The following is a 27,966-nucleotide window of genomic DNA, read 5'->3' as shown; positions in this document are numbered from 1 at the left end:
CAACCAAGGAGCAAAGGCTGAACTCCTGACATTCCCTCCATGGGAATGCTGTGGGAGGGAGCCCCACGCAGGGAAGGCCACCCACATCCCGGAGTTGTTCAGAGCAGAGGAGCAGGCCAAGAGCTGCCTGCTTTTATTGAGGTAGGCGGCATAAAAATTGAATAAATGCTTTTGACTTATTTAACTGGGTTCTCTTTATCTTAAGACTTGCATGGCAAACGGACCACATTTTAGGTGACCTTTTCGTAGAAATACTGAAAATTCAAAAACAGACTTTTAAGCACCACTGTAGGAATCTCCCGCTCCCAGCCATGGAGTCGGGCCTCTTCCAGGTTTTAAAAACCTTTTTCTTTGGCTTCGTTTCCAGAACTTCAGCCTTCTTAGGGCAGAGCCCGACTAACGGCCTCCGCCTGGCCGGGAGAGGCCGACTTCACGATGCATGGGCAGCAGGGCTCCTGGGAAAGAGGGGCGCCCTTCCTTTCCTAAGACCGGCTGGGTGCCACCTGGGTCAGGTCGCAGGATGGATTCTCTGGAGGTCGGCCATGAACCAACAATCTGGTTTGTCTAGCTGTTTGTTAGCCCCTCCCCGCCCACACAAAGAAACTAACACAGCCATGATGTGGCCCTGTGCTAACTTGACTAAACACGCCCAACCCCACCCAAAGCTGCTGCCACTCGCAGCCCGGGCCTTTGAGCAGGAAGTGCTTTGTCCAGGTGACAGGTAGCAGCAGCATTTCTCAGAGCACCTTCTAGCAACCAGCAAGACTCAGCGCGCCTTGGAGCTAATTAAACCCTGTCAAAGTTGTGCCAAGAATCGCCCCTCCCCCTCCGGCCTTCTGCAAAGAGATTAGCGCCCCCTCCCTTCTGCACACACAGAAGCCATTCATCCCCGTCTTTTCTCTTCCTTGGGGCTCCCCCTCCCCCCTTTGCCGCCCCTAAGAGAGGCTTCTGAAAAGCCTGAGAGCCATAAGAGGGGGCAGGGGAGGGGGGCCAGAGGGCTGGGAATTGCAGAGCACAAAGAGGCCAGGCCCTGCTTTTCCCAGCAGTGAGACCCCCAAGCGACCCTCTCCTTAGGAAGCTGTGCCCAGAGCACTTTCCAAAGAGGAGGGGGAGGGCAGAGACCTAGCATCTCATGCCAGTGTAAAATGTTCTGCCTGAAAAGCGTGCAAACACATCTGCCGTCCCAGGTCGCATTGCAGGAACTGCTCCTGTGCAACTGCAACTGTGGCTGTTCCACCCCGCGGCGCAGCTGGCTCAGGGCCAAGAGAGGGCCAGGAAGTGGGAGGGGAACAAACCACACAAAGCCGTTTCATTAAATCGCCTTTACTGCTCTCCCAGCCGAGGGGCTCTACTGCAGGTTTTTACAAACACTTCAAGCTATTTACAAGTCAGGGTGTAGTGTTTTCCTGCCCCCACCCGCTAGAGAGGAGTCTGGAAAGTCTAATCTGGAACAAGGTGAGCCCCTGGGCACAGGCCGCCCGGCAGGCGGGGGTGGGGGTGGGGAGAAATGGACAGGGGCTTCCCCAAGTAAACACAGCATGCAAAAACAAAACAGCAGCTGGCAATGAGGACGAGAGACAAATGCCAGGGATGGGATGGCTGGATCCAGACGCAAGTAAGAAGCTGCTGGAGGAGGAGGGAGGGGGGCTGATGGGGTGGGGGGAGGGGCTGCTGCAGGAATGCCTTTTCCCACCTGAATGGGGGGAGGGGTGTCTGTGCACAGAGGGCCCTGGCACTGGGTGGAAAGGCTCCCTCTCTGGCTGCAGAGACCAGGCAATGCAGGCTTCCTGAGATGGTGGGAGGGCTGGAGGCTGCTGGGGGGCGGGGAGGGCAGAGACAGGCAGAGGCTGCTCTCGGCATGGCCACCGCGGCCTTTCCAGGCCAGCCTCCTGCCGACAGCACAAGGACGGTTGCTAGCCAGGCCTGGCAGGCCTGGCCAGGACAGTCCTGGGACTCCAGGGTGAAGAATAGCCCCACCCAAGGAGTGGCTGGCTTGCTGGTGATGGGTGGAAGGGTCAGCCTTAGGGAGCGGCCCTCTCCTGGCCACTGCTAACTAGTCCACGCTGGTGGGCTGCAAAGGGAAGTGGCGGGAGGCTCAACCCGGGGCACGAGATCCACGGCAGCCGGGAAGGAGTTGGGATGACATCCAGCAACACTAAAACAAAGTCAAGAAAGAAACAGGATGGGATGAGACAGAAGGAACCACAAATGAGGTGATGCTATCAAACAAGGCGGGGTGGGGAGGATAGCTGACCCCCCCCGCTGCTGCCCTTCTCCATCTCCTCCCGAGAGGAACAGCAGGAGGGGACCTTGTAGGTGGTGGGACACCTGGGCAGGTGCGACCGCCTGTAGCAAGGCCTCCTTCCTGCTCTCACGGCCTTCAGGGCTCTCCAGAAATGGAACATGGGGGTGGGCAAGCCCAGGAGGGGCCCTGGGGCCCCAGTTACCTCTTGAGGAGCCGACCAATGCGGGTCTCCCAGGCGGCCGACAGTGGACTTGCTAGCTCCGGAGAACCTGCTGAGGAGTTCCCGCAGGGTCAAGAGGTCGTCTTTGGTGGGCCTAGAAGAAACGGTCTGAGAGAAAGAGCAGGCATTATGAACGAGCAGCCGGATGAGAGGGAGCAAAATCCCGGGGGAGGATCCATAGCCTTCATCAAGCGGCTTATCCAAAGACCCTCCCCAGATCCATGCCACACAGGAGCACACTACCCCCCCCCCCCAAAAAGCAGAGGGGGGCACAGCCCAACCTCCTGGAGACCTTACAGCCACCCCCCTGCAGGGACAGCACCCCAGAGATGTGGGTCTGAAGGCTGCCCCCAACCAAGGCTAGTCTGGCCCAGGGTGCTTCGTAGCCAAGACTGCCAGCCACATGCAGTAGCCCCCACCCTGCCAAGCGTCCCAGGAGACGGAGGAGTTGAGTGGAGCCCAGAAGAGGGCCAGGCTCTGCAGAGAGGCAGCTGGGGAGGAGAGCCAGAGGAGGAGCGGCAGCGGTGGGTAGGTGGGCTCCTCCGAGGGGCAGCAGCAGCACAGCAGAATCCCTGCACTTACGGTCCAAGCGCAGAGTCGCCCAGGTGTGGAGGGCAGCCAGCCAGGAGGTCAGTGGAGCAGCGCCCAGGAGAGTCTTGTGCCCGTCCCACGGTGGAAGGCCAGCGAAGAGAGCAGCCGAGGCCCTGGTGGAGGGAGCCGGGAGGGCAGATGTGCAGGAGATGCTCCCACCAGCCGGCCCTCGTGGAGGCACAGACTGCCTTTGCATAGGCAGGTGATCTGGAGGCACCACAGCAAGGACGAGTGAAGAAGAGGAGGAGGGCTGGAAGGCTTGGGGCCAAGCGGTGGCAGTGGGCTGGCATGGGTGAGGGCAGGGTGGGGAGGAAAGGGGCAGGTTTCAGGGGGCCTGAAGCGGCGTGGGGAGCACTTGATGCGCCCGCATTCTCTCTCTCTCTCTCTCTCAATATACAAATACTGTCAGAACCATCATATATATTAATATATTAGTGTAGTCTTTTTGGTTAAAGTTTAGGCACTGCTTTGGAAGGAAACTCCGTGTTTTAAAAAAGAGCAACAGTAGTAGTAGTAATAAAAATATTGGTAGAATTAGCTGGTAGCTCGATCACATGCAGAGCGAAAGGAAGGCCATGTTATCTCAGCTTGGGAAGGGGGGGGGGGAGGGGAGGAGGGAGAGGGTGCAGGGACGGCCCTTTAGGCCACAGGCAGCTGTTTCCCGGGCAGTTCAAGAGGGGGACAATTTCCTTTCGACCCACAGCTCCCCTCTGGATAGGCCAGGGTGCCACGGAGGTCAGCTGCATCTGCACCGCTGCTGCTGCTGCTGCTGGGGCCTGGTGCGTATCTGCGGCCATAACTTGAGGAACTGTAGGAGGAGGAAGAGAAGGAGACGGAGAAGCCGGAGCCGGTGGCATCAAAACTTCCTCGCCTGGAGCCTGATCTGGACCCTGTTCGTGAACCTGACCGGGAGCCGGAGGTGGAACCAGAGCCGCTGACGTTGTAAGGGCTGTAATAGCCTTTGCTGGATTGTGAGGAGGCTTCCAGAAGATGGAGGCCTGTCCCTTCTTCAGTCATGCTCCTGTCCATGGCATCCTTGTAGGAGATCTTCAGCTTGGTTTTGGGACAGGTCAAGTACTTGGAGTAAGTGTTGACATCCCGAAGTTTCTGGGCGGTGCGTGCATCGATGGTGTTCTTCTGCAAGGCCTCATCAAGCGAGACCCGTCCAGGCACCTCCGGCTCAATCAGCCCACCGGTCAGGTACTGGACTTCCAGGAACCGCTGGCCAGCCTCATAGTACAGCCAGCCCTTCTTTAAGGCTTGGGCAGCAGACATCTTGGTCTTGGTCCTTGGATCCTCAAAGCCGTAGAAAGCCTTTTGAGCAAGGTTGATTCTGTCTACCATGATCTTGTCCACCAGGCTCTTATTAACAGCATCGGCAACAGGGAACCTCTCCCCTGAACCCGGGTCAATGATCCCACCTGTGCAGGCCTGGGCCTCCAGCAGCCGCTGGCCTGTAATGTTATCCACCAGGTTGCGGCGCATGGCTTCCGTAATGGATACTTTTTCCAGAGTATCTGTGTCCAAGATGCCAGCAATTGGGCCAGTCTCTTCGTCGGGATCGCTCCAAGAGGTCAGCTGGGGTCTGGCATGAGCAGGACTTACGGAATAGGAAGAGGAGGAGCCCACAGAGGAAGACCTGGATCGGAATCCACTTACATTGCCAGACAACATGTCTGCAAACTCCGTAATGGACAAGGTCCCTGAGCGATATTGGTCCAGGGCGGACTGATCGATCAGGCCTTTGGCCAGGGCATCATCTATGTCGTACTGCCGTCCTGATCTCCGGTCAATGATCATGGACTTGACCACCCCATCAGAGGAGGAGATGGTGATTTCCTCCCATTCACATTCTTGTTCCGAGAGCTCCAGGTATGTCTGGTGGTCAATGAGGCCTTTGCGGTAGGCTTCATACACAGACATTTCCTTCCCGGTCTCGGGGTCCACGATCACCACCCGGCGCTTGCGGACAGAGGACTTGGAGGAGGTCTTCCTCTCCCGCTTCTTCTCTTTCAGCGGCAGCAGGCACAGCCCAGTCTCGGGGTCCGTGATGCACCTTTCCATCAGCTGCAGGTAAGTCAGGTTTTCCTCGGTGTTCGGATCAAAGAAGCCCTTGGTGTCATCACTTGGGTCCAGCAGGATTTCATTCATTTCCTCATCAAAAAGGCCTCTCTTGTACGCCACTTCAACCGGCAAGCGGTGGCTCTCCTCGGGATCAATAATGCCTCCTGTAGCAATTTGAGCTTCTAGCAAACGGATCCCATGATCTTTCAGGATCAGCCCTTTCTTCATGGCTTGGAAAAGGGATATTATCTTGCCCGAGTAAGGGTCCTTGTAACCTATCACTGCCCGCTCGGCTGAGAGCAACTTGTCTTTGAACTCGGGGCCTACAATGCCCATGCGCACTGCCTCCTCCACGGTCAGCTTGAGACCCTTGATGGGGTCAATGACATAGCCGGTGGCCGCCTGGGCCTCCAGAAGCTCAAAAGCTGTCCCTGGCCGGAGAATGCCTTTCTTCATGGCTTGATATACAGACAGCCTTTCCTTAGTTGAGTCCATGTAGACTCCAGCAATACAGCTGGTGCCCTCTAAGAACTGCTGCAACTTTTTAGAGACTTCCTCCACTGAGGTTAGGCCTTCCTGGAGTCGCTGGGCAGTGGCTTCGTCCATGACTTTGGATCGTACCAACTCCTCCACTGTGATTTGCTTCCTCAGCCCCCTGAAAGTCAGCTTCCGAGTGTCACAGAGGGATAGCAGGAGGCAGCCTGTGTTCTCATCCTTCTTACACCGTTTGAGGATCTGAGCGTAGCTGAGCTTTTCATCTGTGGAGGGGTCTATGTAGCTGCGGATCTCACTGGGCTCAGAAAGTCTGTCAAAGGTCTCCCGGTTGAAGTAGCCACGTTGGTAGGCAATCTCTAAGGGCAAGTGAAAGCCCAGGTATGGGTCTATAATCCCTCCTGTGGCCAACTGGGCATCTAGCAATCTGAGGGCTTCTTCAGATGGGATGAGGTCCTTCTTCATGGCTTGGAAGAGAGAGATTTTCTGCTCGCTGTAAGGATCTCGATAGCCTGTCACAGCTCTTTCGGCAGATAGAAGTCGATCGTGCATTTCTGGGCCCACCACCCCTTTTCTCACTGCCTCATCTACCGTAAGTCTGTCGTTCTTCATAGGATCAATAATGAAGCCGGTGGCAGCCTGGGCTTCCAGCAAGGACCGAGCAACTTCAGGGCTAATCAGTCCCTTTTTGAGGGCCTGGTAGATGCTGAGCTTCTGCTTGCTGGAGGGAATGTGGATGCCAGCAATACAGCCGGTCCCATAGAGGTATTTCCAGGTGGTCTCTATCTCTAGAATCTCCCGGATGGTCTTGGAGCCCTGCTTCAACGCATTAAATACCTCCAGAGAGATTATCCTGGCCTCGTAGAGGTCTTCGGCAGTGATGCGGCGTCTAATGTAGTCATAGGAGGTGACGTCTTGCTGGTGGACAATCTCGGTTTTTTCTATAATCTCAATGATGATGATGATCATGCGTTCCTTCGTCAGGTTACCTAAACGGAACTCTTCCATCAATTTTTTACGTTGCTCTTCAGGGAGCAGATTAGAGTTCATAATTTCCCAGAGGGACATGGAGGAGCCAGCAAGCTCTCCTGTTGGAATGTCAATTTGGGTTTCTTCAAACATCTTCTTGGTTTCTGCCTCAGTGTACACTTGAGTTCTCTCCACCACTGCTGGCCGTTCAGGCTGCTTCAAAGGTAGGAGACAAAGGCCCGTCTCGGGATCCTCAAAGCATCTCTCTTTCAGCTGCAAGTAGGTAAGATTCTCCTGGGTGTTGGGGTCAATGAAGCCCCGGGTATCATCTGATGGATTGGAGAGAGTCTGGTTGATCTCTTCATCGAAGTAGCCTCGCTTGTAGGCCACCTCCACAGGGACACGGTGGCTGTGCACGGGATCTATAATGCCCCCTGTGGCAATCTGGGCCTCCAGCAGGCGGACAGCATGCTCCCGGACAATCAGCCCCTTTTTCATAGCCTCAAAGAGGGAGATGGTATTCCCAGAATAGGGGTCTCTGTAGCCAGTGACGGCCTTCTCAGCAGAGAGCAACTTTTCATGTAGCTCTGGTCCCACAAGGCCAGCTTTCACCGCTTCATTGACGTGCAACCTCTGGTTCCTTACTGAGTCCACCATAAACCCGGTGGCTGCCTGGGCCTCCAGGAGGACAATTGCTGTGCTGGGCAGGAGCAGATTCTTCCTCAGCGCCTGGTAAATGTTCAGCTTCTCCTTGCTTTTTTCGATATAGATCCCGGCAATGCAGCCACTCCCTTTCAGGTATCTCTTCACCGCATCCACTTCGGTGATGTCCTTCACTGCCTTCTTTCCTGACTTGAGCTGTTCGTACTGCTGCTTGCTGATGACCTTGGACTCAAGCAGTTCACTAGCAGGCACTGGTGCTCGCAGGCCACTGAAGGTCAATTTTTCTTGTTTTTTGGCCTCGCTCTCTTCAACTATTGTGATAATTATCTTAATGACCTTCTCAATTGTGACTTTGCCAGTCTTGAACTGCCGTATCAGCTCTCTTCTCTGCTCTTCAGTCAGATATTCTGAGTGGATCAGCTCCCAGACCGTCACTGTCTTGCCCTTTTGGCTGCCAGCGGGCACTTCAACGGTGGCCTTATCAAAGGATTCTTTGAGGGCACTGTCTGAGTAGAGCTCCTCCTGATGACGCCGTATGGCCTCATCTGAAAGGCAGAGCAGATGGAGGCCTGTCTGCTTATCCACTTGGCACCTGTCCAGCAGCTGAGCGTAAGTGAGGTTTTCTTGGGCATTGGGGTCATAGTACAGCTTGACCTCGTCAGCCGGATCAGACAAGGCCTTGTTCATTTCTTTGCTGAAATAGCCCTGTTGGCAGGCAACTTCAAGAGGGAGGCGATGGCTGTGCACAGGATCAATGATGCCTCCAGTGGCAAGCTGAGCATCTAGGATCCGGAGCCCCGTGTCCTTAGGAATGAGATCTTTCTTCAGCGCTTGGAAAACGGAGACTACCTGCCCCATGTAGGGATCCTTATAGCCGATTACAGCCCTCTCTGCAGAGAGCAGCTTCTCGTGAAGCTCAGGGCCCACTATTCCTGCTCGGACTGCTTCATCCACAGGAAGCTTCTCATTCCTCACGGGGTCAATGACATGCCCGGTTCCAGCCTGGGCTTCCAGAAGGATCAGGGCCGCCTCGGGTTTCAGCAGGTTTCTTTTCATTGCATCTGCAAGAAGTAACTTTTGACCCGTTGACTCTACCAAGATGCCCGCAATGGTGCCAGTACCTTCCAGGTACCTTTTTATGGCATCCATATTGGCTACCTCCTTCACGGTCTTCTTCCCTTGGTGCAGCTGATCGTAGAGTTCTTTGTTGAGGATTTTGCTCTCCAGCAACTCAGCTGCCGGTACTGCTGCCCGGAGTCCTTCAAAGCAGAGTTGGCTTTTCTTCTCACTCTCTTCGACAACTGTAATTATGATCTTAATTATCTTCTCCACAGTGATCTTTCCAGTCTTGTACTGGCACAGGAGCTCCCGCTTCTGCTCCTCAGTGAAATACTCGGAGTTGATGATCTCCCAGATGGTGACGGTCTTTCCCTGGAATCTGCCAAAGGGAGGAGAGACGGTGGCTTTCCTGAACACGTCCTTGGCCTCCTGATCGGTACAGACCAGCTCCTGTCCTCTGGCTGCTTTGTCTGTCAGTGGCAGGAAGATTAGCCCGGTCTCGGGATCAGTCACGCACCTTTCCATCAGCTGCAGGTAAGTCAGGTTCTCCTGGGTATTGGGGTCAAAGAAGCCCTTGGTGTCATCTGTGGGGTCCGAGAGGACCTGTTGCATCTCCTGATCAAAATAGCCTCGCTTGAATGCGATGTCCACAGGTAGGCGGTGGCTGTTGACAGGGTCGATGATGCCGCCGGTGGCAATCTGGGCCTCCAGGAGCCGAATCCCATGGTCCTTAACGATGAGGTCTTTAGTCATTGCCTGGAAGAGGGAGATCTTTTCACCTGTGTAGGGATCCTTGTATCCAGTCACCGCCCTCTCAGCAGATAGCAACTTATTGTGCAGCTCAGGTCCAACCACGCCTTCCTTTACTGCCTCACTGACAGAGATCCTCTTGTTCCTCAGGGGGTCTATCATGAAGCCGGAAGCGGCCTGTGCTTCCAGCAGGATGAGGGCAGTGCCCGGGCTGAGGATCTGCTGCTTCATGGCCTGGTAGATGCTCATCTTCTCATTGGTGGGCTTGATCAGGAGCCCCGCGATGCTACTGCTGCTGCCTTGCAGGTACTTCCTGATCTCCTGCATCTGGGACAGCTCCTGCACAGACACTCTCCCGTGCACCAGGTTCTCCCAGGTTTCTGGGCTCAGGATGCCAGCCTCTGCCAGTTTCTTGGCAGGAACCTTCTGTCGGATGCCATCGAATGCCAACTCGGGTTCACCATTTTGAGAGACACCGTCAAGCATGTCTTGGCCGTTAGGCAGAGCCGTTACTGTGGACACGGCCACCTCCTGAGGAAAGTCATCAGTCTGGATCATGATTTCTCGGGTCTGAGCAAGAGCAGCCTGTTGCTCCTCCTGCAGCTGCCTCAGTTTCTCCCGGAGCTTTTGGTTTTCCTCAGCTAGAAGCTTCTCCTGCTGCTGACGCTGCTTCTCCAACTGCTGGAGCTCCTCCTGCTTGCGACGGACACTCTTCTCCGCTTCAGCCTGCTTCTCCCGGGCATCCCTGAGGGTGGCTTCCAGCTGCTCCTTCTCCTGCTCCATCTGCTTCTGCTGATGTTCCTGCTCAGCCTTCAGGCTTTGAGCTTTCTTGACCTCCTCCTGGAAGAGGTTCTCCAGCTTGGCCTTTTCCTCCTCCACAAATCTCTCCTTTTGCAGGAGGACGTCCTTCTCTGACAGGAAGGTCTGCTGAAGCAACTGCGTCTCCTGGCGGAGCTGCTCCTTCTGTGCAGTCTGCATCTGCATTGGGAAGAAAACAAAGTGCCAAATCAGCCAGATAGCAAAGGAGGAGAAAGGGGGGGAGAGTCATGTAAAAGGCAGGTGTCAGTGGCATCACTGGCAACCTGTCAGGCCACTACAGAAGGAAATAAATCTCCAGGGAAGAAGTACCTGTTGTACCAATGTCACGGAAGCAGAAGAAGGGAGATGGGGCCGTTTTCATATCATTTATGAAACACTGCCCTGTTCTTTGGGCATCAGAGGGACTCTCTATGGACTGAGTCCGAAAGGAGCTTTCCCAAAGGAGAAAACTGGTGAAATGAGGAGTGGGTTCGGTGACCTGTTCCCAAGTCCATGGCCAGTTCATAGAACTCCTTCTGTTTGGAGTCTCAGAGCAAGAAATCCCTCTTATGCCTTTGCACAACCACCCTTAATGGGCCGGCTGCTGCCACCTGTGTGGGGTCACCTTCCACACTTGAAAGAGAGCTTTGTCCTTTCTGCCCGGGGGGAGGCACCGCTTGCGGCAGAGATCTTTGGAAGCCCCTCCCCGAGGAACCCTCCCAACAGGTGCCATGGGAGCCTCGCCAGACCAATCCCAGGAGGGCATCACCAGTTGATGAGGCAACACTCCACCCCCTCAGCTGCCTTCCCGCCCTCCCTCTTCTCACTTGCCATTCCCACTTCTGCCAAAATTCAAGCAGACTCTGACCGAAACAGTAACAAGCAGTTGTTGAAACAGGGAGACTCCAGATTAGCCTCTGTGGTTTGCACGCTCTAGTTCAACAGTACACAAAATCAATTCACCTAACGTCCTCCTTTGCTTTCTTGATGCAAAGAGGATTCCCTTCAGAAATGATGTGCCATCTCAGCTGTGAGAGTACACAACCAGCCACTTCCTAAAGTACAACTTACCAAGACAGTCATCTAACAAGCAGAGGACACTCGGTCATTAGTACTGACCTGCGAGCAGCAGGGAACGTCTCTACCAGGGAAGCAACAACATCTCCTCCTCCTCTCCTCCCCAAGGCTATTGAGTGAGACCGGTTGATGCTCACACAAACACACAGCCTGGATCCTGCAGTAGGGCAGGTGCTTGTGGCAACAGGGGTGGGGTGGGGGTGGGGTGGTCCACTGCATCTGCACTGTTATCCATCCCGTGGAGTGGCACCCCTCCCTCCTGCCTGAAGCCTCCTCTGCCAGGAGGCTGTGGACTAATCGACTGGCTGGGGCTGATGGGCATTGCTCAACCTGGGGGTGGGGGAATATGTGGGGAGCCACAACCAGAGCAGGTACCTCTTCTGCCTTCTGCTGCAGCAGCTGGGCTTCCCGCTTCAGCTTCTCTTTCTCCATCTCCATCTCAGCTATAGCCTTTCTCAGCCTGTTGGCGTCTTGGTCGCTTTGCTGCCTCTGGATCTCCAGGGTCTGCACCAGGGTCACCTTCTCTTGAGTGGACAGCTCCATCTGGTGCAGCTTCCCGCTGATCTCCTCAGCCTGCTTCCTGAACCGCCTGGCCTCTTCCTCCGCCTTCGCCTGGGACAGGCTCAGCTCCGTGACTTGCAGCTTTAGCCGCTCGGCCTCAGCAGTGATCTGCAACTGCCGCTTGCGTTCGGCCTCCAGTGTCTTCTGGAAGCCCTCCGTCTCCTCCTCCAGCTGCAGCCGGATCTGCTCCTTGTCCTCCTGCAGTTTCCGGGCGTGCTCCTGAGCCAGGTCCTTCTGCTTCTGCAGCACCTCGGCCTCGGCCTTCAGCTGGGTGGCTTCCTGGATGGCCTGCATCTTTTCTCTCAGGATCTTTTCTGCCAGCGCCCGCTGCTGGGCCAGATCCTCCTCTGCCAGCTTGCGCATGCGGGCGGCCTCCTGGGCTTCCACGCTCAACCGGGCAGCTTCCTCTGCCACCTGCTTCATCTTCTCGGCTTCCTCAGTGAGGATCTTCTGCATGTTGTCCTTGTCCTTCATGATGAGCAACTTGTTCTCCTCCTCGATGCGGATTTTCAACTTGATCAGCTCCTCCATTTGAACCTTCACCTTGAACAGCTCCTCCTCCGCTTGGACCTTCTGCTTCATGGCTTCGGTCACCTCCTCCTTCAGCCGCTGCTGCTCCTCCTCCAAAAGGCTCTTCTGATGGTCTGTCTCCTCCAGTTGCAGCTTGACCTTGGTCAGCTCCTGCTCCACCTGGGCCTTTTGCCGCAATGTCTTCTCTGCAAACTTTTTGTGCTTCTCCATCTCCATGTCGGCCGCCTGCTTCTGCTTGAGGGCTGCCTGTTCCGCCTGGGCTCGCCTGGCTGCCTCCAGCTCTGCCTCCTTGCGGAGCTTCTCCGCATCCTCCTGGGCCCTGGCTTTGACTTGGGCCTCCTCCTCAGCTCGTTGCTTCATGCGCTCAGCCTCATCCACCAGCTGCCGGGACAAGGTGGCCTCTTGCTCTGCCTTGAGGCGGGCAAATTCTGCTTCCTCGGCTGCTCTCTTGGCTTTCTCGGCCTCCTCCTTCAGCCTGTCCAGGATGGACTGCTCCTGCTGTCTGGTCTGCAGCAACTCCTTCTCCTTCTGGTGCACGGCGGCCAGGTGAGCAGCCTCTTCAGCAGCGATCTTCTTCTGGGCCGCCTCCTGGGCCAGCAGGATCTGTTTCTTCGACTGGCTTTCCGCCAACTCCTTCTGCTTCTTGGCTTCCTCCACCTTGGCCTTCAGGCGCTCTACCTCTTCTAGAGCGGCTTTGCGCTGTCTGGCAGCTTCCTGCTCAGCAGCCAGGGTCTTCTGGAGTTTCGCTTCAGCCTCTTTGCGGCGGTTCTCCTCTTCCAGGGCCACCTGGCGCAGCTTCTCACCCTCTTGTTCCGCTAGCTCTTTGCTCCGCTGAATCTCCTCTGCACTCTGTCTGATCTTGCTGAGCTCCAGTTCCAGGTCTGTCTTGCCCACGGAGGCTTTCTCAAAGTTGATCTTGAGGATGCGAATTTCCTCCTCAATGATGCGCCGCTGCCTTAGGGTTTCGTTGACGACGGTCTTCTGCCTCTCTAGCTCACTCTCGGAGGACTTCTTCAGCTGCGCAATCTTCTCCTCTATGTTGTGCTTGTGCTGGGCTGCCTGTTCTTCCAGGACCCTCCGCTGGTAAGCCTCGTCCTCTGCTAGCCGCCTCAGGCGCTCGTTCTCAGCCTCCTTCTCCTTCAGGGAAATTTCCGCTTCTGCCTTGAGGCGTGACGCCTCATTGATGGCCGCCAGTTTCTCTTTGAGGATCCGCTCAGCCTCTGCTCTCTGCCGAACAGCCTCCTCCTCGGCCAGCTGCCGTTGCCTCTTGGCTTCCTCAGAGAGGATGCGCAGGCGGCCCGCCTCCTCTGCCAGCTCCCGCAGCTTAGAGGCTTCATCCTCCAAGATCTGCTTGGTCTTCTCGCTAGCGGAGAGTGACTCCGCCTCGGTCCTGGCCTTGCTTTTCAGCAGAAGCTCCATTTCAGCCCGCAGTTTGGCCAGCTCCTCCTCCAGCTCCTTACGCTTCTGGACGGCCTCACTGACCTCACTCTTGAGGCGGAAGAGCTCTTCTTCCAGCAGCAGCCGCTGCTGCTCCCCGTTCTCCATCTCTGACTTCAGGCGGATCAGTTCCTGCTCAGCTAGGAACTTCTGCTGGGCTGTGCCTTCGGCCAGCCTGCGCTGCTTCTCCAGCTCCTCCTCAGCCAGCTCCTTCTGGCGCAGGGCCGACTCCTCTGCCTTGGTCCGTTTCCGGGCTTCACGCTCGGCATCCTCCTTCTGCTTCTCTGCCTCCTCCTGGGCCAGGGACTTCTTGTGTGCCACCTCCTCTGCTTGCAGCCGCAGCCGGAGTGCCTCATTGGCCTTCTGCTGCCATTTTTCCAGCTCCTTCTCGGCCTCCTCCTTGGCCCGCTCAGCTTCCAACTGCTGTGTCCTCAGGCGCTCGGCCTCCTCCTGCAGGTAGGTGAGGGTGACATGCTCCTGCTTCAGGGTCAGCTCCATCTGGGCTGTCTTCTCGGCAAAGGAGAGGCGCCGGCTATGCATGTCTGCCTCAGCACTCTTCTGGGCTACCTCCCGCGCAACCTGGATCTGCCGTTCTTTCTCCAGCTCCGCCTGCTTCATCCGGCGCTCAGCCTCCTCGGCCTGTGCACGGAGCTGCTGCAGGTCTTTCATGGCCTTCTGCTTCTCCTGCGCTGCTCGCTGCTCCGCCTGCACCTTCTCCTGTAGCTGCTCCTCTGCCTCTCGCTTCTTTTGGGCCTCGTCCTTGACCTGCCTGCGCAGGCGCTCAGCCTCCTCCTGGGCGGCTTTCTTCTGGAGCTCAGCTTCCTCCGCCCGGGCCCTGAGAGCCTGCAGCTCCCCTTCCGCCCCGGCCTTCTGTTTCTGCGTGGCTTCCAGCTGCAAGCGAATGATATGGATCTCTTCTTCCACCTTCCTGTGGCTGATCTCCACCTCCTCGATCAGCTTCTGCTTGGTCAAGATCTGCCTGTCGGAGCTGAGCTTCATCTGCAGCAGCTCCTCCTGGATGTTCTGCTTCTGCTGCTCGGCGTCCACAGCTGCTAGCTGCCGCCGGCTGACCTCCTCCTGCATGCGCTGCTGCAACTCCTTGGCCTCCTCCTCAGCCTGAGCCTTGGCCTTGGCGTGGGCCTCGGCCAGCTGCCTCTGCTTCTGCAGCTGGGCCTCCACCTCCGCCAAGCGCTTCCTCTCTGCCTCCTTCAGCTGCTCCGCTGCTTTCTATGGGGAGGGGCAGAGAGGAGGGGAGGGGGAGAGAGAGAAAGATCACAAGAGCAGATGGGAGGGCTGGTCTTTGGGAAGGGGGCAAGGGGCAGCAGGCAAGGAAGCAGGCAGACCCACATACTGAGAAGCACCAACGGACGGATGGGCACCAGAGACAAGCAAACCCAAGACCAATGAGCCACAAGAGCACACCTCCACCATGCGCAATGCGCTGCCACCACGCAGCAGAACGTCCAGCAGACCGGGAGTCCGAAAGCTCAGGGGTTGGGGGTGATCCAGCCCAGGGACACGTGAGCGCAGTCACCTCACAACAAGAGCAACCGTCACAACACCCCGGTCCCCCGTCCTCAGCACACAAGACCAACCCCCTCCCTCCAAGGAGTCTGTAGGGGAGGCAGATGACCATTCACACGTATCCAGGCCAGGCAGCACACCAAGCGGGCTGGAGACCTTACAGGCGGGCAGATTGAGGTGACCCAGCAGAAGACCTCCCCCCCCCCCAGCGCCTCCTCATCCTTCCCTCTCACCCAGTGAGCCCTCCACTCCCCCCCCCCCCAAGCCGCATGATCAGTGCAGGGCCACCGGTGGGGAGGAGTGCGCAAAGATGGGAGAACATGCAGATGGAAGGAGTACCTGGTGCCAAAGGTGCGGCTGCGGCTGTTGCTGCCTCCTCTGGAGGTTAACCCTTCCTTAGAGCCCCACCAACACCAACCTGCCCCCAGCAAGCCAGGCAAAATAGCTTTTGGCTTCCAAAGGGCAGAAACCAAGAGTTAGAAAGGGGAGCACAGCAAATCCAAGGAAAAGGGGGCCGGGGGCGGGGGGGGGGGGGCAGAAGCAGCCCCAGACAGAGCAGGAGGGAGAGCAAGCACAGCAGGCAATCTTCCTGCAGGGCGGTGATGCCCATGCAGCCAGGCTCCCGTGTGGGGCCACAGACTGCCAGGGGAGGGTCAGGGAAGCGGAACAGCCTGCAAGAGGGAGCAGCCCCCCACCCAGTCCATCCAGAGGCAGCCAAGCCATGCTGGGCCCACCCCAGATCCCTTACCTCCTCTTCCTCCAGCCGCCGAAGAGTCTCTGTAATGAACCTGATATACTGGCTGGTCAGTGTGGTCAGCTCGCTATATCGAGTCCTCAGGTCAACATACTGCAAGGCCAAAGGGGTGGTGGTGGTCAGAGCAGCCTTAATGGCCTCTTCCTCCCAAGCATCCTCGGGCAAAGCTGGCAGGCAGGGGCAGCTGGCACCACCGCAGCAGCTCGGCTGCTCCCCTTCTCTGCAGCACCCCCATCTCAAGGGAAGCTGCTGCCGCCCCAGAGCAAGGCCCCCAGCTGTGACCAGGAGCTCCCCATCAGGCTACGATGGCGGGAAAATGCTTTCCTTCTAGAACCTCTGTCCCTGCTCCCAGTGCCCTCCCCAGGGCCCCCTCTCACCTCCTGGATGATGCTGTCCGAGGCAGACTGGACTTTGGGCTTCTTGGCAGGAGACGAGACGGGCTCCACCTGGGCTTTGTAGGTGACCAGCTGAAGCTCATAGTCCTTCAAAGGAAAGAGGGGTTGGGCTGCTGCTGGAACCCCCCGAGCCCAGGCGGGGGAGCCTGCAGAGCCGGCCCCTCCAGCAGGCCCGCCTCCCTGCCACACACCTTGATGGCATCGATGTACTGTTTGGCCAAGCGGTGGCTCTCCTCCACCTTCTCCCGGTTCTGCTCACACTCTTCCAGGAGTTTCTGGGGAAGGAGAGGCAGAAGGAGTAAGCGCCCCCAAGGCCCACAGCACAGGGGGGGGGCACAAGGAGGGCCTCCTCGGAGGGAAGTTCTGCACAGGGGGGTCCCGGAGGAACAGGCAACAGCTGCCCCCCCCCAAGCAGCTAGTAGGGTCGCAGGGAAGCTCTAGGGCCAGAGACAAGGCGGGGGTGGGGGTGGGGGGCCTTCACACTCTCGGCCAGAAGGAGGAGCGGCTCTCTGATCCAAGGAACCCGACTGTTGGAAAGCCCCATCGCTCCCCCTTCTCAGGTAGGTACGGCTGCAAAATTCAGGCCATTTGTTTGTTAAACGGCATAAATCCTTCAGCTACACACAATAATTGAAACCTCTTGGTAGGCTGCACTCAGGTTACCCCTCCCTTGGCAAATGCTAGCCAGGCCCAGGCCTGATGCGATGGGACCCCTCCCCCTCCCCCCTCCCCAGGTCTCCTCTCAGCCTTGCCAGCCCTCCCACAGCTGGGCCTCAAGGGGGCCTCCGACGTCCCCCCAGCCAGGCCCTGCCTCCTCTCGGCCGAGCTCACCTTCTCTTGCAGCAGCTGCTCCCGCACCTGCTGGCTGCTGGTGATGGGCACGGCCTGGAGGCCCTCCTGGCGCTGGCGGGCATCCTGGATCCATTCCATCAGCCAGCTGTAGCTATTGCGGTAGTAGCGCAGCTGGCGTCCCAGCTGGTCCAGTTCCCGCTGCCGCAGGTCAATCTGGGCCAGGATAGCCTGCCAGCGGTCGAGGAGCTGCTGCACACGATCCCGGTAGCGGTCCAAGTCCAGATCCCTCTCGCTGTGGCCTCTCACCATCCGCTCATTCACCTCGCTGGCCGTGGCCAGGTCCGCTTCCAGGGCACTGAAGACCGGCTGGTGCCCCTCGACCTGCCCACGCAGCCTCTGCAGGACAGAAATGTTGGGAGAGTGGGGGGTCAGGGTGGCACGAGCCCTTGCGAGCCACAGGCGGCCCAAAGGTCTCTCCCCCTGGCAGGTGTGGGTCCGGCCGGTCACCTTGAGCTCTGCCTTGGTGGCCTCAACAGCCTTGAGGTCAGACGGCACAGTTTGGACATCTTTGAGCTGCTCCTCGTAGCCCTGGACCAGCCCCTCGGCCCCTTGGGTGCTACGGATGACCAGGTTGATGGTCTTCAACCTGCAGGAGAGGTGGATCGACTCAGACACGGCAGCTGGACAAGGCACCCATTCAACACAACAGCGTTCAGTGTAGAGAAAAAGAAGGTTTTATACTTGGGCGAGGAAAACAGAATGCACAGGTGCAGGTTAGATGAAACCTGGCTCAACAGCACTAACTGCCAGAGGGATCTTGGAGTCCAAGTGGGCAATCACCTAAATGTGAGCCAGCAGCCCAAAGAGCCAATGCAATCCTAGGTTGCATTAACAGAGGAATACAATCAAGATCATGTTAGCAATAGCAATAGCGCTTAAGACTTATATGCTGCTTCACCGTGCTTTCCAGCCCTCTCTAAGCGGTTCTACAGAGCCAGCCTCTTGCCCCCAACAATCGGGGTCCTCATTTTACCCACCTCAGAAGGATGGAAGGCTGAGTCAACCTGGAGCCTGGCGGGATTTGAACTGCCAAATTGCAGGCAGCCGACAGTCAGCAGAAGTGGCCTGCAGTACAGCACTCTCACCACTGTGCCACCGAGGCTCTTAACCGAATGTTAGTTACTTTCTTTAAATGTTAGTTAGTTACTTTAAGTACTTAATTATTACTTAACTGAATGTTAAGTACTAATACCACTTGATAAAGCCCTAGTAAAGCCACACCTAGAGTACCACATCCCATTTTGGTCACCATATTATAAAAAAGTTGTTGAGACTCTGGAAAGCGCGCAGAGAAGAGCAACCAGGATGATGAGGGGACTGGAGGCCAAAACATATAAAGAGCGGTTGCAGGATCTGGGCCTGGCTACTCGAGGGAAGAGAAGGACATGATAGCAGTCTTCCAATATTTATGGGGCTGCCCCAAAGAAGAGGGGTCAAAGCATTGGAAGGCAGGACAAGAACAATGGAGGGAAACTAATCAAGAAGCAACCCGGAATTAAGGAGAAACTTCCTGCCAGTCAGAACAATTTAACCAGTGGAACATGTTGCCTTCAAAAGTTGTGGATGCTCCAACATTGGCGGCTTTGAGGAAGAGACTGGACAGCCACTTGTCCAGAATGGTAGGGGGTCTCCTGCCTGGACTAGAAGACCTCCAAGGTGCCTTCCAACTCTGCTATTCTGTTAACCGGGGGTGCAGTTACGCCAGGGGTCTGGAGGTGGCTATAAACCAAAGTTTGCTGAGCAACGTTTGGCCTCCAAGGCATAGAAGAATTAGCCCACTTCATCTTTAAAAAACAGTGAGGAGCAGAAACATCAAAATGGCCACTTAAAAATCTTGAGTTCGCTGGATGTCGAAAGGACGCGGAGACTCAGGAAGAGCCGCCTCTAACCTGGAGGGTGCTTACCGCAAAGGCCCTGTGCTGCGGGAGACACAGAAGGCTGAAGGGAACAAGCCGCTCACCCAAAGTGCACACCTGTCCCCTGGGGCAGAGGGCTGGGCCCCCCGATGAGAGTTACCCCAGGAGGGCGCCTCTGGGAGGTGGGTCAGGGGTCTCCAGGACTCCCCTGCTAGGCTCTCCCAGTCGCTGCTGCTGGGCCTTGGAATAGGAACACGGGTGGCCAAACCCGCCTCCCTCCCTCCCTCCCTCTGTCCCCAGGGCCGGGCAGGATTAGGCCAGTGTTAAGAACCACCTACTTCTCCAAGAAAATGCTGGAGAGGCTGTACACCTGGCCCATCTTCTGCAGCGTGATATCCAGTTCGGAGTGCAGCAGGGGGGCCGAACCGGCCTGCTCTGGCTGAGCCAGGACCTGCTCTGTCTGGGCACTCACTTTGCCCAGGTTCTTCTGGAGGTTTTCCAGCTCCAGGTGGATCTCCTGAGGGGACGGGAGGGGAGGCACGTCAGGGACCCAGGCCAGGAAGCCCCGAGGACGGGCCGCAGCCCCTTCTCCTGAGGAAAGGAGAGCGTCCCTCTCCCGTTTCAAGGTGGGAAGCAGCTCCGTGGCCACAGCAGGGCAGCCTCTGCTTCCCCCTCCCCGGACTGGGTCTGGGGCAGGACAAGAGTCTCCTCCTGTGCCCCAGGGGAGAGTCCAGAAGAGACGGGCAGCTTCTCTCAAGGCAAGAGAAGCCATACCTGCTGGTCGCTGATGCGCTGCGCACATTCCTTTACGGGGTCTTGGTCAAGCGGAGAGCGGATTTTGTGGATGGTGCGGGATTCGCAGCCTTCCAGCTGCAGGCGGATGTCCTTCAGCTGGGAGATGAAGTTCCTGCACAGCGACTCCTCCTGTTCCCCTGTCACCCCACAAACCAAGCCTGGGGTTAACGGACACCGGCAGCGCCGCTGGCTGCACCTCCGTCCAGAGGGGAGCAAGGACGGGCTGCCAAGGCCACCCAGGGGGCCCCGGGGAGAGGCCTGACCTGAAACCACAGTGCAGGCCCAAGGCTTGCCAGGGGCCCCAGGCCTTACCTTTCTCCAGCGCACGCAGCAGCATCTCGTACTTCTGGGTGCAGATGGTGTAATCGCGCTCCACCTGCAGCCGGTCGTCCGGATGGAAGTTCTGGGAGTCCTGGCTGTCGCGCAGGAAGTCCTGGTAGTGAGTCTCCAAGCTGCGCAGCGTCTGCCGGTAATCCTCGGGGGGCATCGTCCGGAACTGCGAAGGAGACGTCTTGTTGGGGGAGTCCAACAGAACGTCAGTCTCTCAAGATCTCCCCTGGGCAACCTCCGAGCTGACCAGCCTGTGGCCCCAAAGGGGAGGGGCTGCACTCCCTCCACCCCCACCGGCCGCAGGGATCGCCAAGACAGCCCTCTCTGCAAGAGGCGCCCGGGCAAAGCTGCACCCTCCTTGATGGACAGGGGAGGAGGCACCAAGCAGTGGAGCTCAGGGGGCCACAAGGGCTGGCCAGGGTGCACCTGCTGTCCCCTCTGACCTACCCTGCCTGACCTCCTGAGCTCTACCTGGGCTGCTGTGAAGAGGCAGGAGGCGCCCGGAGGGCACAAGCCCCCGAAGGCCGATGGGGCTGAGGCAGCTGGACCCTCTGCACTAACTGCGCTGTCCCCAGCATGATTCAAAGGAGCTGGTCCTCTAAGGCCCCCTTGCCTGCAACCCCCCCCCTCCCTTCCCTGAGAAGCCCCCCCACTCTGCAGGTGGCCTTGCTGGTGGGGGCTCCCTGGGTTGTGGGCCTTTAGGAGCGGCTTCCGCCCTTCCCTCTTCCTTGGACTGCTTGGGAGATCAGTAGTAAGAAGGGTCCCCCAGAAGGGCCCTGGGGCTCCCCCAGGCTCTCAGCAGCCTCTTTCCAAGAGGGGGCAGCAGCACCCCACACCTCCTGGCTCCCCCTGGGGCAACTCCAGCCAGCCCACGGGCGCCGAGCCAGTCAGGGCCAGCCAAGCCTGGGCAGGGCCAGCCCAGGGGACCCGCTGGCTTGCCAGGAAAGCTGGCCTCGGGGGGTGGGGGAGGAGGGAATCTGGGTCTCACAATGAGGAGGGACCAGGTCTGGATCTGCTGGGTCTCCCTCTGCAGGAACTGCCAGGAAAGCAAGCTCTTCATGTTGAGGTGCAGCTGGTGCCAAGTGCTGAGCAGCTTCTGGTGCCCCGTTTCCAGCCTAAAGGGACGTTGGGGGAGGGGGGAGGTCAGGGCAGGGGCTGCATCTCTCCAGGCTGGGGGGGGGAGGAGGGGCTCCCGCCTGGCCCCACACCCGGCGGGGGGAGGGGGGCACGATGGCCTGTTGAAGAAGGGAAGGGAGCCTTTCCTGCCACCCCAGAGCCCAGGGGAGAAGCACGTACCTCCCTACGGCCTCCAGGGCCTCCTTGTTGGGTGGGGGATCAGGAAACAGATGGAGGGGGCGAGGACTCCTTGCCGGCTGCGTTCAAGACCTTCCACTTGTAGGGCTGGGCGTTGCTGAGGAGGGTGCAGGGGTCCCCCTTACGCATGGTGATCTGAGGGTGGAATGGGAGGGCAGCTCACTGACGCAGCCCAGGGGCGGCCCCCCTCCCTGCACCCTCCCACGGCCCCCCCTCCTCACTCACCTCCACTTGCTTGTAGTCGCAGACGGCCTGGAGGGGCAGCCGTCCCCTAAGCGGGGGGCTTGCGCTGCGGGGCTTCAGCTGGACAATGGTCTTGGCCCGGTTGGCCAGCCCAGCCAGGTGGCTCTGGTACTGGGTCAGGTGGTCTTTCTCCTCCTGAAGTGGGGGAGGGGGAGGCAGGGGAAGCCTGGGTAAGTGAGGGGAAAGAAGGCTGCTGGGCCAGGGGAGGGGCCTCTCCCACCCACCCGCCCTCACCAGGGCGTCCTGCAGCAGGTCCTCTAAGCGAGTCACTGTGATGGAGCGGTCGCAGGTGAACTTCTTCTTCATCGCCTCCTGAGTCTTGCGCAGAAACTCCTCCGCTTCCTTTACGTCAGAAAAGAACTGGGGGGGGGGGGAGGAGGGTGCTGATCGACGCAGAGTCCTCTGGGGTTCTGTGCCCCCCACCCCTTCGCCAGAGGGAGCCAGAAGGACGAAGTCCGGCCGGTCCCGGCCAGAGTCCTGCTCTTCCGCTCGGCTGCTAGAGACTCCCCCCGCCCTTCCTGCAGGTCTACCTGGAAGTAGCTGCTGTTCTCCTTCAGGTGAGCCTCGATGCAGCAGCAGAGTTGCAGGAGCCAGCTCCACTGAGTCTGCAGGGCCGCCTGGAAGGCCTGCAGGGAGAAGCAGAGCAGATGGCCGGGAAGCTGAGCTAGCAGAGGGAGGCCAGGGAGCCCTTCCCACGCCCCCGGGTGCCCGCTTGGGGGGAGGCAGGGGGAGCGGTCATCTGACGAGGGCTCCTCGTGATGCAGCCGTGACTGCTGGCACTTCCCCCCACCGCACCCACCTCCACCGTCTGCCTGGCTGGGTGATCCTCCCGCAGCAGCCGGTCGCCCGTGCTCTGGATCTCCTTGACCCGCCGCTCCCGCAGCTCCAGGTCTCTCATCAGGCCCTAGAGGGGGGCAGAGCACAGATCCGGGGGTCAGCCGGGGCCTGGCAGCCGGGCTCCTCGCTCGGGGCCAGAGGGGGAGGGCGACTTTTACCGAGTAGCTCTCCTTCTTTGCAGCCATGTTGCTGTTGCGCTCGCTCCAGTCGTAGTTCACCTCCTCCTCCTCCTTCTCATTCAGCCACATCAGCTCTTTGGTGGCCGCAGCCACGAATGCCTGGAGGCTCTCCAGTTGCCGCAGTCGGGCCTTGGAGGAGCTCTGCAAGACATGGACCACGGCGGCTCATCCCAGCACCAAGAGCACCCCGTCCGCTGGTCGAGGGACAGTGTCCGGGGCTAAGAGCCCCAAGGTGCCCAATGCTGCTGCGTCCCCAAGGGGGCGGAGAAGCAAGGTCTCTGCCTGTGTCCCCTCTGCTGCCCCGACCGTCCCAGCCATCTGCTCACCAGCAGCTTCTCGTACTGCACGTCCAGCTTGCCAAGGTAGTCCCGGTATGAGGTCTGTGGACCAGGAGAGAGCTGGGCCTACAGTGGGCAAAGGAGAGCCATGAAACCCCCCGTGTGCAGACATGGTAGCCCTCTCCTTCAACAAGCCTTGCTGGGAGGCTGGCATTCGCGGACCCCCAGGCCTGGCACCCCCTCCCCTGCCCTGTATACCTCGTCTGCCCGGGCTCGCTCAATCTTGGGGCGGAACTCCTCGATGGAGCGGTGCAGTCCCCGGTGGCTGCCGAGCTGTGACTCCACCGTGGGCAGGTCCACACCCCATTCGGCTGCATTGAGACGGGCCTGGTTCTCTTCCACCCAGGCCAGCAGATCTTGCAGGTAGCGCAGGGTGACATCGTCCAACTCCGGCCGCAGGTGCTGCGTGACTGGCATGGACACTTGGACCGTCCCAGATTTCAGGCGCAAGTTGTACTCGGTGCGGATGGCCACAAGGCGCTCGTGCAAGCGGTAAACCCTGCAGAGGGGGGGAATGCTGTGCTACAGACAGGGGTCCGTGCAGGGAAGACAGCAGCCGGAGGTCCCCCCTTCCGGGCCCAGTGAGAGTGGCTGCTGCCACTCCTGCAGAGGTTGCAAACTGTAGTGGGCAGCTCCCACCACCAGAGGGCAGTACCTACAAAAGTTGCTGACTGTGTGCGTGCGTGCGTGTGTGTGTGTGTGTGTGTGTGTGTGTTCTGAGGGGCAGAGGCTCCCTTGCAAGTGGGTCCTAAGCCCATAACTTCGGGGCACCAGCAGCAGCGCTCTCCCATGCAAAGACTGCCCCCCCCATGTGGGGGGAGGGGAGAAGCATTACTACCTGCGATACATCTGCTCGCCCTGGGGGTGGCGCCCATCCTTGAGGGCTTGCACATCGTTGAAGAGCAAGCGGATCATGGCCTCGGCCTTGTCCAGGTCCCGCTCAATCTCCGCCAAGTGCTGGGACGCCTTACCTGCATTCAGCAGGCGGATGTCCTGCAGGAGGGAAGCAAGGACCCTGAGCCGGGCAGAGCCCCAGGCCAGACCCTCCCGCCCACTCCTGGCCCCGGGGCTCCAGCGGGAGCAGGGCAGAGCGCCTCCCTCTCACCGACTGCAGCAGGGTGTCCGCCTGGTTGAGCTGCTCCTCGCAGAGGCCGGACTCCATCTGGAGTTTGCTGACGATGCGCTGTAGCCGTTCCAACCTAGGAAGGCAGGAGGGCAGCGAGAGGGAAGAAGTGAACGAGGGTCCCGGCCAGCTCCCTCCCTGCCGGAGCCCTCCACTCCACTCCGCTGGGCCAGGGGAGGGCAGACTAGCTGTCCCAGGCTGCCTTGGCTCACTCTGCCTGCTCGCCCAGATGCTTCCTGAGGAATACAGCCGGGGGAGGCGGGTGGTGAGTCACGAGAGCCGTGTGTTTCCCATTAGGCTGGGCTGGGCCGGCTGCGGTTGGGAGGGGCTGCTGCCCTCCTGCCTGCCGGGCTCCCTCTGCCTCCCCAGGAAGAGGAAGGGCCGGGCTCCAGCCCCTGTGACCCCCCCTCCCTCTGGGTGCTCTGCTAGGCGCTTGGGCTTGCCTCTCAAACTCCGAGCGCAGCAGCTTCTCCCTCTCCAGGATGGCCACGTGCAGCCTGCCCCACTCCTTCTCCACGTCCAGCGGGTGGTAGCCCGGAGGGATCTTCAGTTGCCCACTTTGCACAGCAGCCTGGTGGAGCCGGAAGCAGATGGGAGCTGCTGAGGACAGCCCCCAGAAGGCCACCCCGCCCTCCGGGAGGCTGGCATGCCGGCTGGCCCAGGGCCTCCGGCCCCACCAGGGCACCAAGGGGGCAATTCGAGCTCACCTCCAGGGACTGGAAGATCACCTTGGAGCGGCTCTTGTCAGCCTCTTTGGCGGGCAGCTCCATCTCTTTGAACTTCAGGAACTGGTGCCACAGGATCTGCGGGAGAAGGCGGCAGGGGATGGTGGGGAGGGCCAGGGGGGTCCTGGGGGCGGCCCAGAGACTCTCCTGGGGGCAGAGCTGGCCACAGAAGGGGACTCCCTTGCCCAACAACCACGGGGTGCCTCCCCAGCCCAGGAGGGGGGACCAGGCCTGCCCTCAAGAGGCGGCGGCTGCACCCAGCCAGAGAGGGAGGCGGCCCAGGACAGAGCCCCCCACCTCGATCTCCTCGTAGCTGGCAGGGAACTTCCTCTCCTCAAAGGTCACCGTGTGGTGCTGTATCCACTGCAGAAGCAGGCTGACCACGCCGTAGTATTCCTGCCAGCGGAGCTGCAGCTCCTGGGGAGGCATGAGGGAGAAGGTGGTGGGTGCGGAGGTCGCACCCCGAGCCCACAGCCCGGCCAGGCCTCCCCACTCCATGCCCCCCAACACCCACATTGGCTTTGATCCCATCTGGCACGTCCGGCACTCGCGGCATGGCGTCGTAGAGGGAGGACACGTAGGTGATGATGGACTTCTCATCCGGCTGGGGCACATCCACGTCTGGGGAGGAGGAAGGGGGGAGGGAATGCTGTGCTGCCCTTCCCAAAGGAGCCCCCCCCCCCACGCCCTGCCCACGGGGCAGCCCATCCCGGTACCTTCCGGGTCCAGGAGCCGCGTCACGCCCAGGTCGTGTTCCGCCACCGAGAAGGCCTGCTCCAGGTTCTGCACGTTGCTCTGATGGTAGACTTTGTTCATGTCAATCAGCATTGGCCTGCAGAGGAGGGGGCTGGGGTCAGGGATGCCCCAGGAAGTGGGCTGGGCTTCTGCTGGGTCCCAATTCGGTGCCAGGCCTTCCCCTGGGGCTGGACGGGCCCTCAAACTGGTCTGTGCCCCTCCCTAAGAGGCTCCTGAGAGGCCCAGCCTCTCCTGGCACCAGCCCCTGGGCCCCCTGGGGGGTCTTCCGGAGGCCGCATCGCTGTGGCCTGGAGCCTCTGCTCCTTAAAATAGGGAGCACAGACATAGCTGGAGTAATCAGCTTCCCAACAATTAGAAAAACTCAAGGCTCCAGTCCTCAAGGCCTGCTGCAGTACTGGGTGTGTGCGTGTCCGTCCATCCCCCAAGACAGGACATCATGAGCCAAGCGGAGCATTTCCTGCTTCCTTGCCCCCCTCCGAACGATCGCTTGCAAGCCCACTCCCCGCAACCCATGCCTGGGAGGAAGAAACCCGGGCCCCCCTTCTTAGGGCACAGGACCAGATGGAGAGCCGGGTCCTGAAGGCCCCCGAGCCCAATGCTCCTTGTGTGGGAGGGGTCCCACGGCGCGTCCGCAGCCTGGAGCAGGCCTCCTCGTGACTGAGACGCTGGCCTTTCAGAAGCAGCCTGCTGGTCCTCACGGGCATCAAAAAGCTGCCCCTCTGGCCACCCCCCTGGCCTCGACTCGGAGGGGGCGCTGGGTGCCAGCAGGAGTGCCAGACCCCTGCCCTCCGCCAGCTGAGAGGGGGAGAGAGAGGCCAGGCCAGAGGGGCTCCGGCCCACCCCTGCCCTATTGCTCAAGGGACCCTTCCTCCCTTCCCAAGCAGGGCGGCCTGCGGTTGAGGCCACTGGCTCAACCCCCACGGATTCCTCCTGGGTGCAACACTGCAAACCTGCCCACTCACCCCCTGCCCCGCCCCTTACTTGTGCCTGTGGATGACGGCGTTGAAGAGACGGCCGTCGCGCCAGCTGGAGGTGAAGTTGTCGCAGCGCAAGCCCTGGTACCCCTCCACCATGCGCTGCGACCACAGCAGCAGCTTCTCTTTGGCCGTCATGTCCTCTGACTGGCCAGTCACCTGGATGTCCGAGATCTTGGAGGAAAGAGGGACCGCCTCAATCCGGGGTCTGCCGGAAGTTGCTGACCGTCTGGGATGCCCCTCCCCCCACCAATGGGCTTCAGAAGACTTTCAGTCAAGGCTGGGCCACTCTCTGCGCCCAGGCCTGGAACCGCCCACCAGCCTCCTCGGAGCGGCCATGTGCCTCTCAAGAGAGGGGTAGTTCCCTGCAGGCCCTGGTGGCCGCAATGCCCCCAAGGCCAGGCGCTGGTTCTCCACTGGCAGCCTTGGAGGGCACCTTGGCAGCCCTTAGAAAGGGCTGGCCTCCGTAGTGGCCCCTGCCCAGGCGCCCTCCTGAGCAAGACCCAGCCCTGCATCTGGGGAACGCCAAGGCCTGCCTGCCCCCCACCCGCCCAGGCCAAGCCCTCGGTGGAAAATCTCGTCTCCTGAAGCGACTGCTGGGTGAGTCAGCCCCACAAGCCGCAGCATCCTGTTCTCTCCCAGCCACAGCCCACATTCCTTCCCTCCCCCAGGACCCACTCCTGGGATGATCCTCACTTACTCCCCCTGCCACCTCCCCCCCCCCCCACACACACGCCTGCCCCTCCCACCAGTCTTCCCTCCCTGCCCAGCCTCCGAAGGGAAGGGCAACCCCAGGGCCTTGGCCCATCCGAATGCCTGCTGCTTTGGGGAGAAGAAGAGGGGCGGGGGAGGCTTACAAGAATCTGGCCCCCAAGGGAGGGAGGGGCCAAAGAGAGGCCCCGCCTGCCAGAGCAGAGCAGGGAAGAAGGTGGGGGGGGGGACTGGACTCACCTGAAAGTGGAGGATGATGGTCCAGATGAGGCCCAGCGTCAGCTTGGGGTTGCCATCAGCGATATCATCATTCCGGATGTTGACCAGTTTCACCTGTGGAGGCACGCACATGCACACACACACGGTTACTGGGGGGCCCCACGGCCTTTCCACTCTTCCCCTCCAGGCTCCCCGTCCCACATGCTCACCTGCCGGTGCTTCAGGTAGTCCAGGGCGATCTGCACATTTTGCAGCTTGTGGAAGCGCATCCGTCCCTTCTCCCGGGGCTGTGGGCAAAGGAGGAGGCTCAGGTCAGGGCCCTGGAGCGGGGTGTGTGTCCCCCTTCCCTCCCACCCTGGCTGAAAGGAGCCAGAGAAGGGCAAAGAAAGCCCAGCCTGGCGGACGGAGCGAGGAAAGACCTGCACCACCCACCTCTCCCCGCCCGCCGTCCTCGCCCAGCTGAAACATCCTAGGGCTACCTTAAGCTCGGCCGCTGCAAGAGGAGCTCGCAAGGCCACCCTCAGCACCACGCTGGATTCCCCTCCAGACAAGGAGGCACTGCCAGGAGGCGGCCACACAGCTCC

The 27,966-nt window shown here is 59.5% G+C and overlaps 1 protein-coding gene across 1 annotated transcript in view; it reads right to left on the bottom strand.

The window, feature by feature from the left end:
- Positions 1 to 27,966, bottom strand: part of PLEC (plectin) — a 107,640-nt gene that overhangs the window by 28,716 nt on the left and 50,958 nt on the right. Inside the window, 32 exon segments of the mRNA XM_087960099.1 lie at positions 2,376 to 2,573; positions 3,702 to 10,031; positions 11,304 to 14,684; positions 15,730 to 15,828; positions 16,113 to 16,217; positions 16,322 to 16,405; positions 16,962 to 17,318; positions 17,430 to 17,568; positions 19,177 to 19,355; positions 19,613 to 19,770; positions 19,946 to 20,129; positions 20,952 to 21,078; positions 21,260 to 21,299; positions 21,302 to 21,325; positions 21,328 to 21,412; positions 21,503 to 21,655; positions 21,755 to 21,880; positions 22,051 to 22,146; positions 22,320 to 22,424; positions 22,516 to 22,677; positions 22,863 to 22,940; positions 23,073 to 23,373; positions 23,713 to 23,867; positions 23,980 to 24,073; positions 24,441 to 24,568; positions 24,705 to 24,800; positions 25,020 to 25,139; positions 25,237 to 25,343; positions 25,439 to 25,554; positions 26,460 to 26,626; positions 27,404 to 27,496; positions 27,592 to 27,669. Of these exon segments, the coding sequence (XP_087816225.1) occupies positions 2,376 to 2,573; positions 3,702 to 10,031; positions 11,304 to 14,684; positions 15,730 to 15,828; positions 16,113 to 16,217; positions 16,322 to 16,405; positions 16,962 to 17,318; positions 17,430 to 17,568; positions 19,177 to 19,355; positions 19,613 to 19,770; positions 19,946 to 20,129; positions 20,952 to 21,078; positions 21,260 to 21,299; positions 21,302 to 21,325; positions 21,328 to 21,412; positions 21,503 to 21,655; positions 21,755 to 21,880; positions 22,051 to 22,146; positions 22,320 to 22,424; positions 22,516 to 22,677; positions 22,863 to 22,940; positions 23,073 to 23,373; positions 23,713 to 23,867; positions 23,980 to 24,073; positions 24,441 to 24,568; positions 24,705 to 24,800; positions 25,020 to 25,139; positions 25,237 to 25,343; positions 25,439 to 25,554; positions 26,460 to 26,626; positions 27,404 to 27,496; positions 27,592 to 27,669 (13,665 nt within the window).

The sequence above is a fragment of the Notechis scutatus genome, chromosome 3 (assembly GCF_049901735.1).
Source record: "Notechis scutatus isolate UNSWTSFEM ecotype Mainland chromosome 3, rNotScu1.2, whole genome shotgun sequence".
NCBI lineage: Eukaryota > Metazoa > Chordata > Lepidosauria > Squamata > Elapidae > Notechis > Notechis scutatus.
Note: the sequence above shows the minus strand (reverse complement) of the source record. Positions and strands in the feature narration are given on the sequence as shown.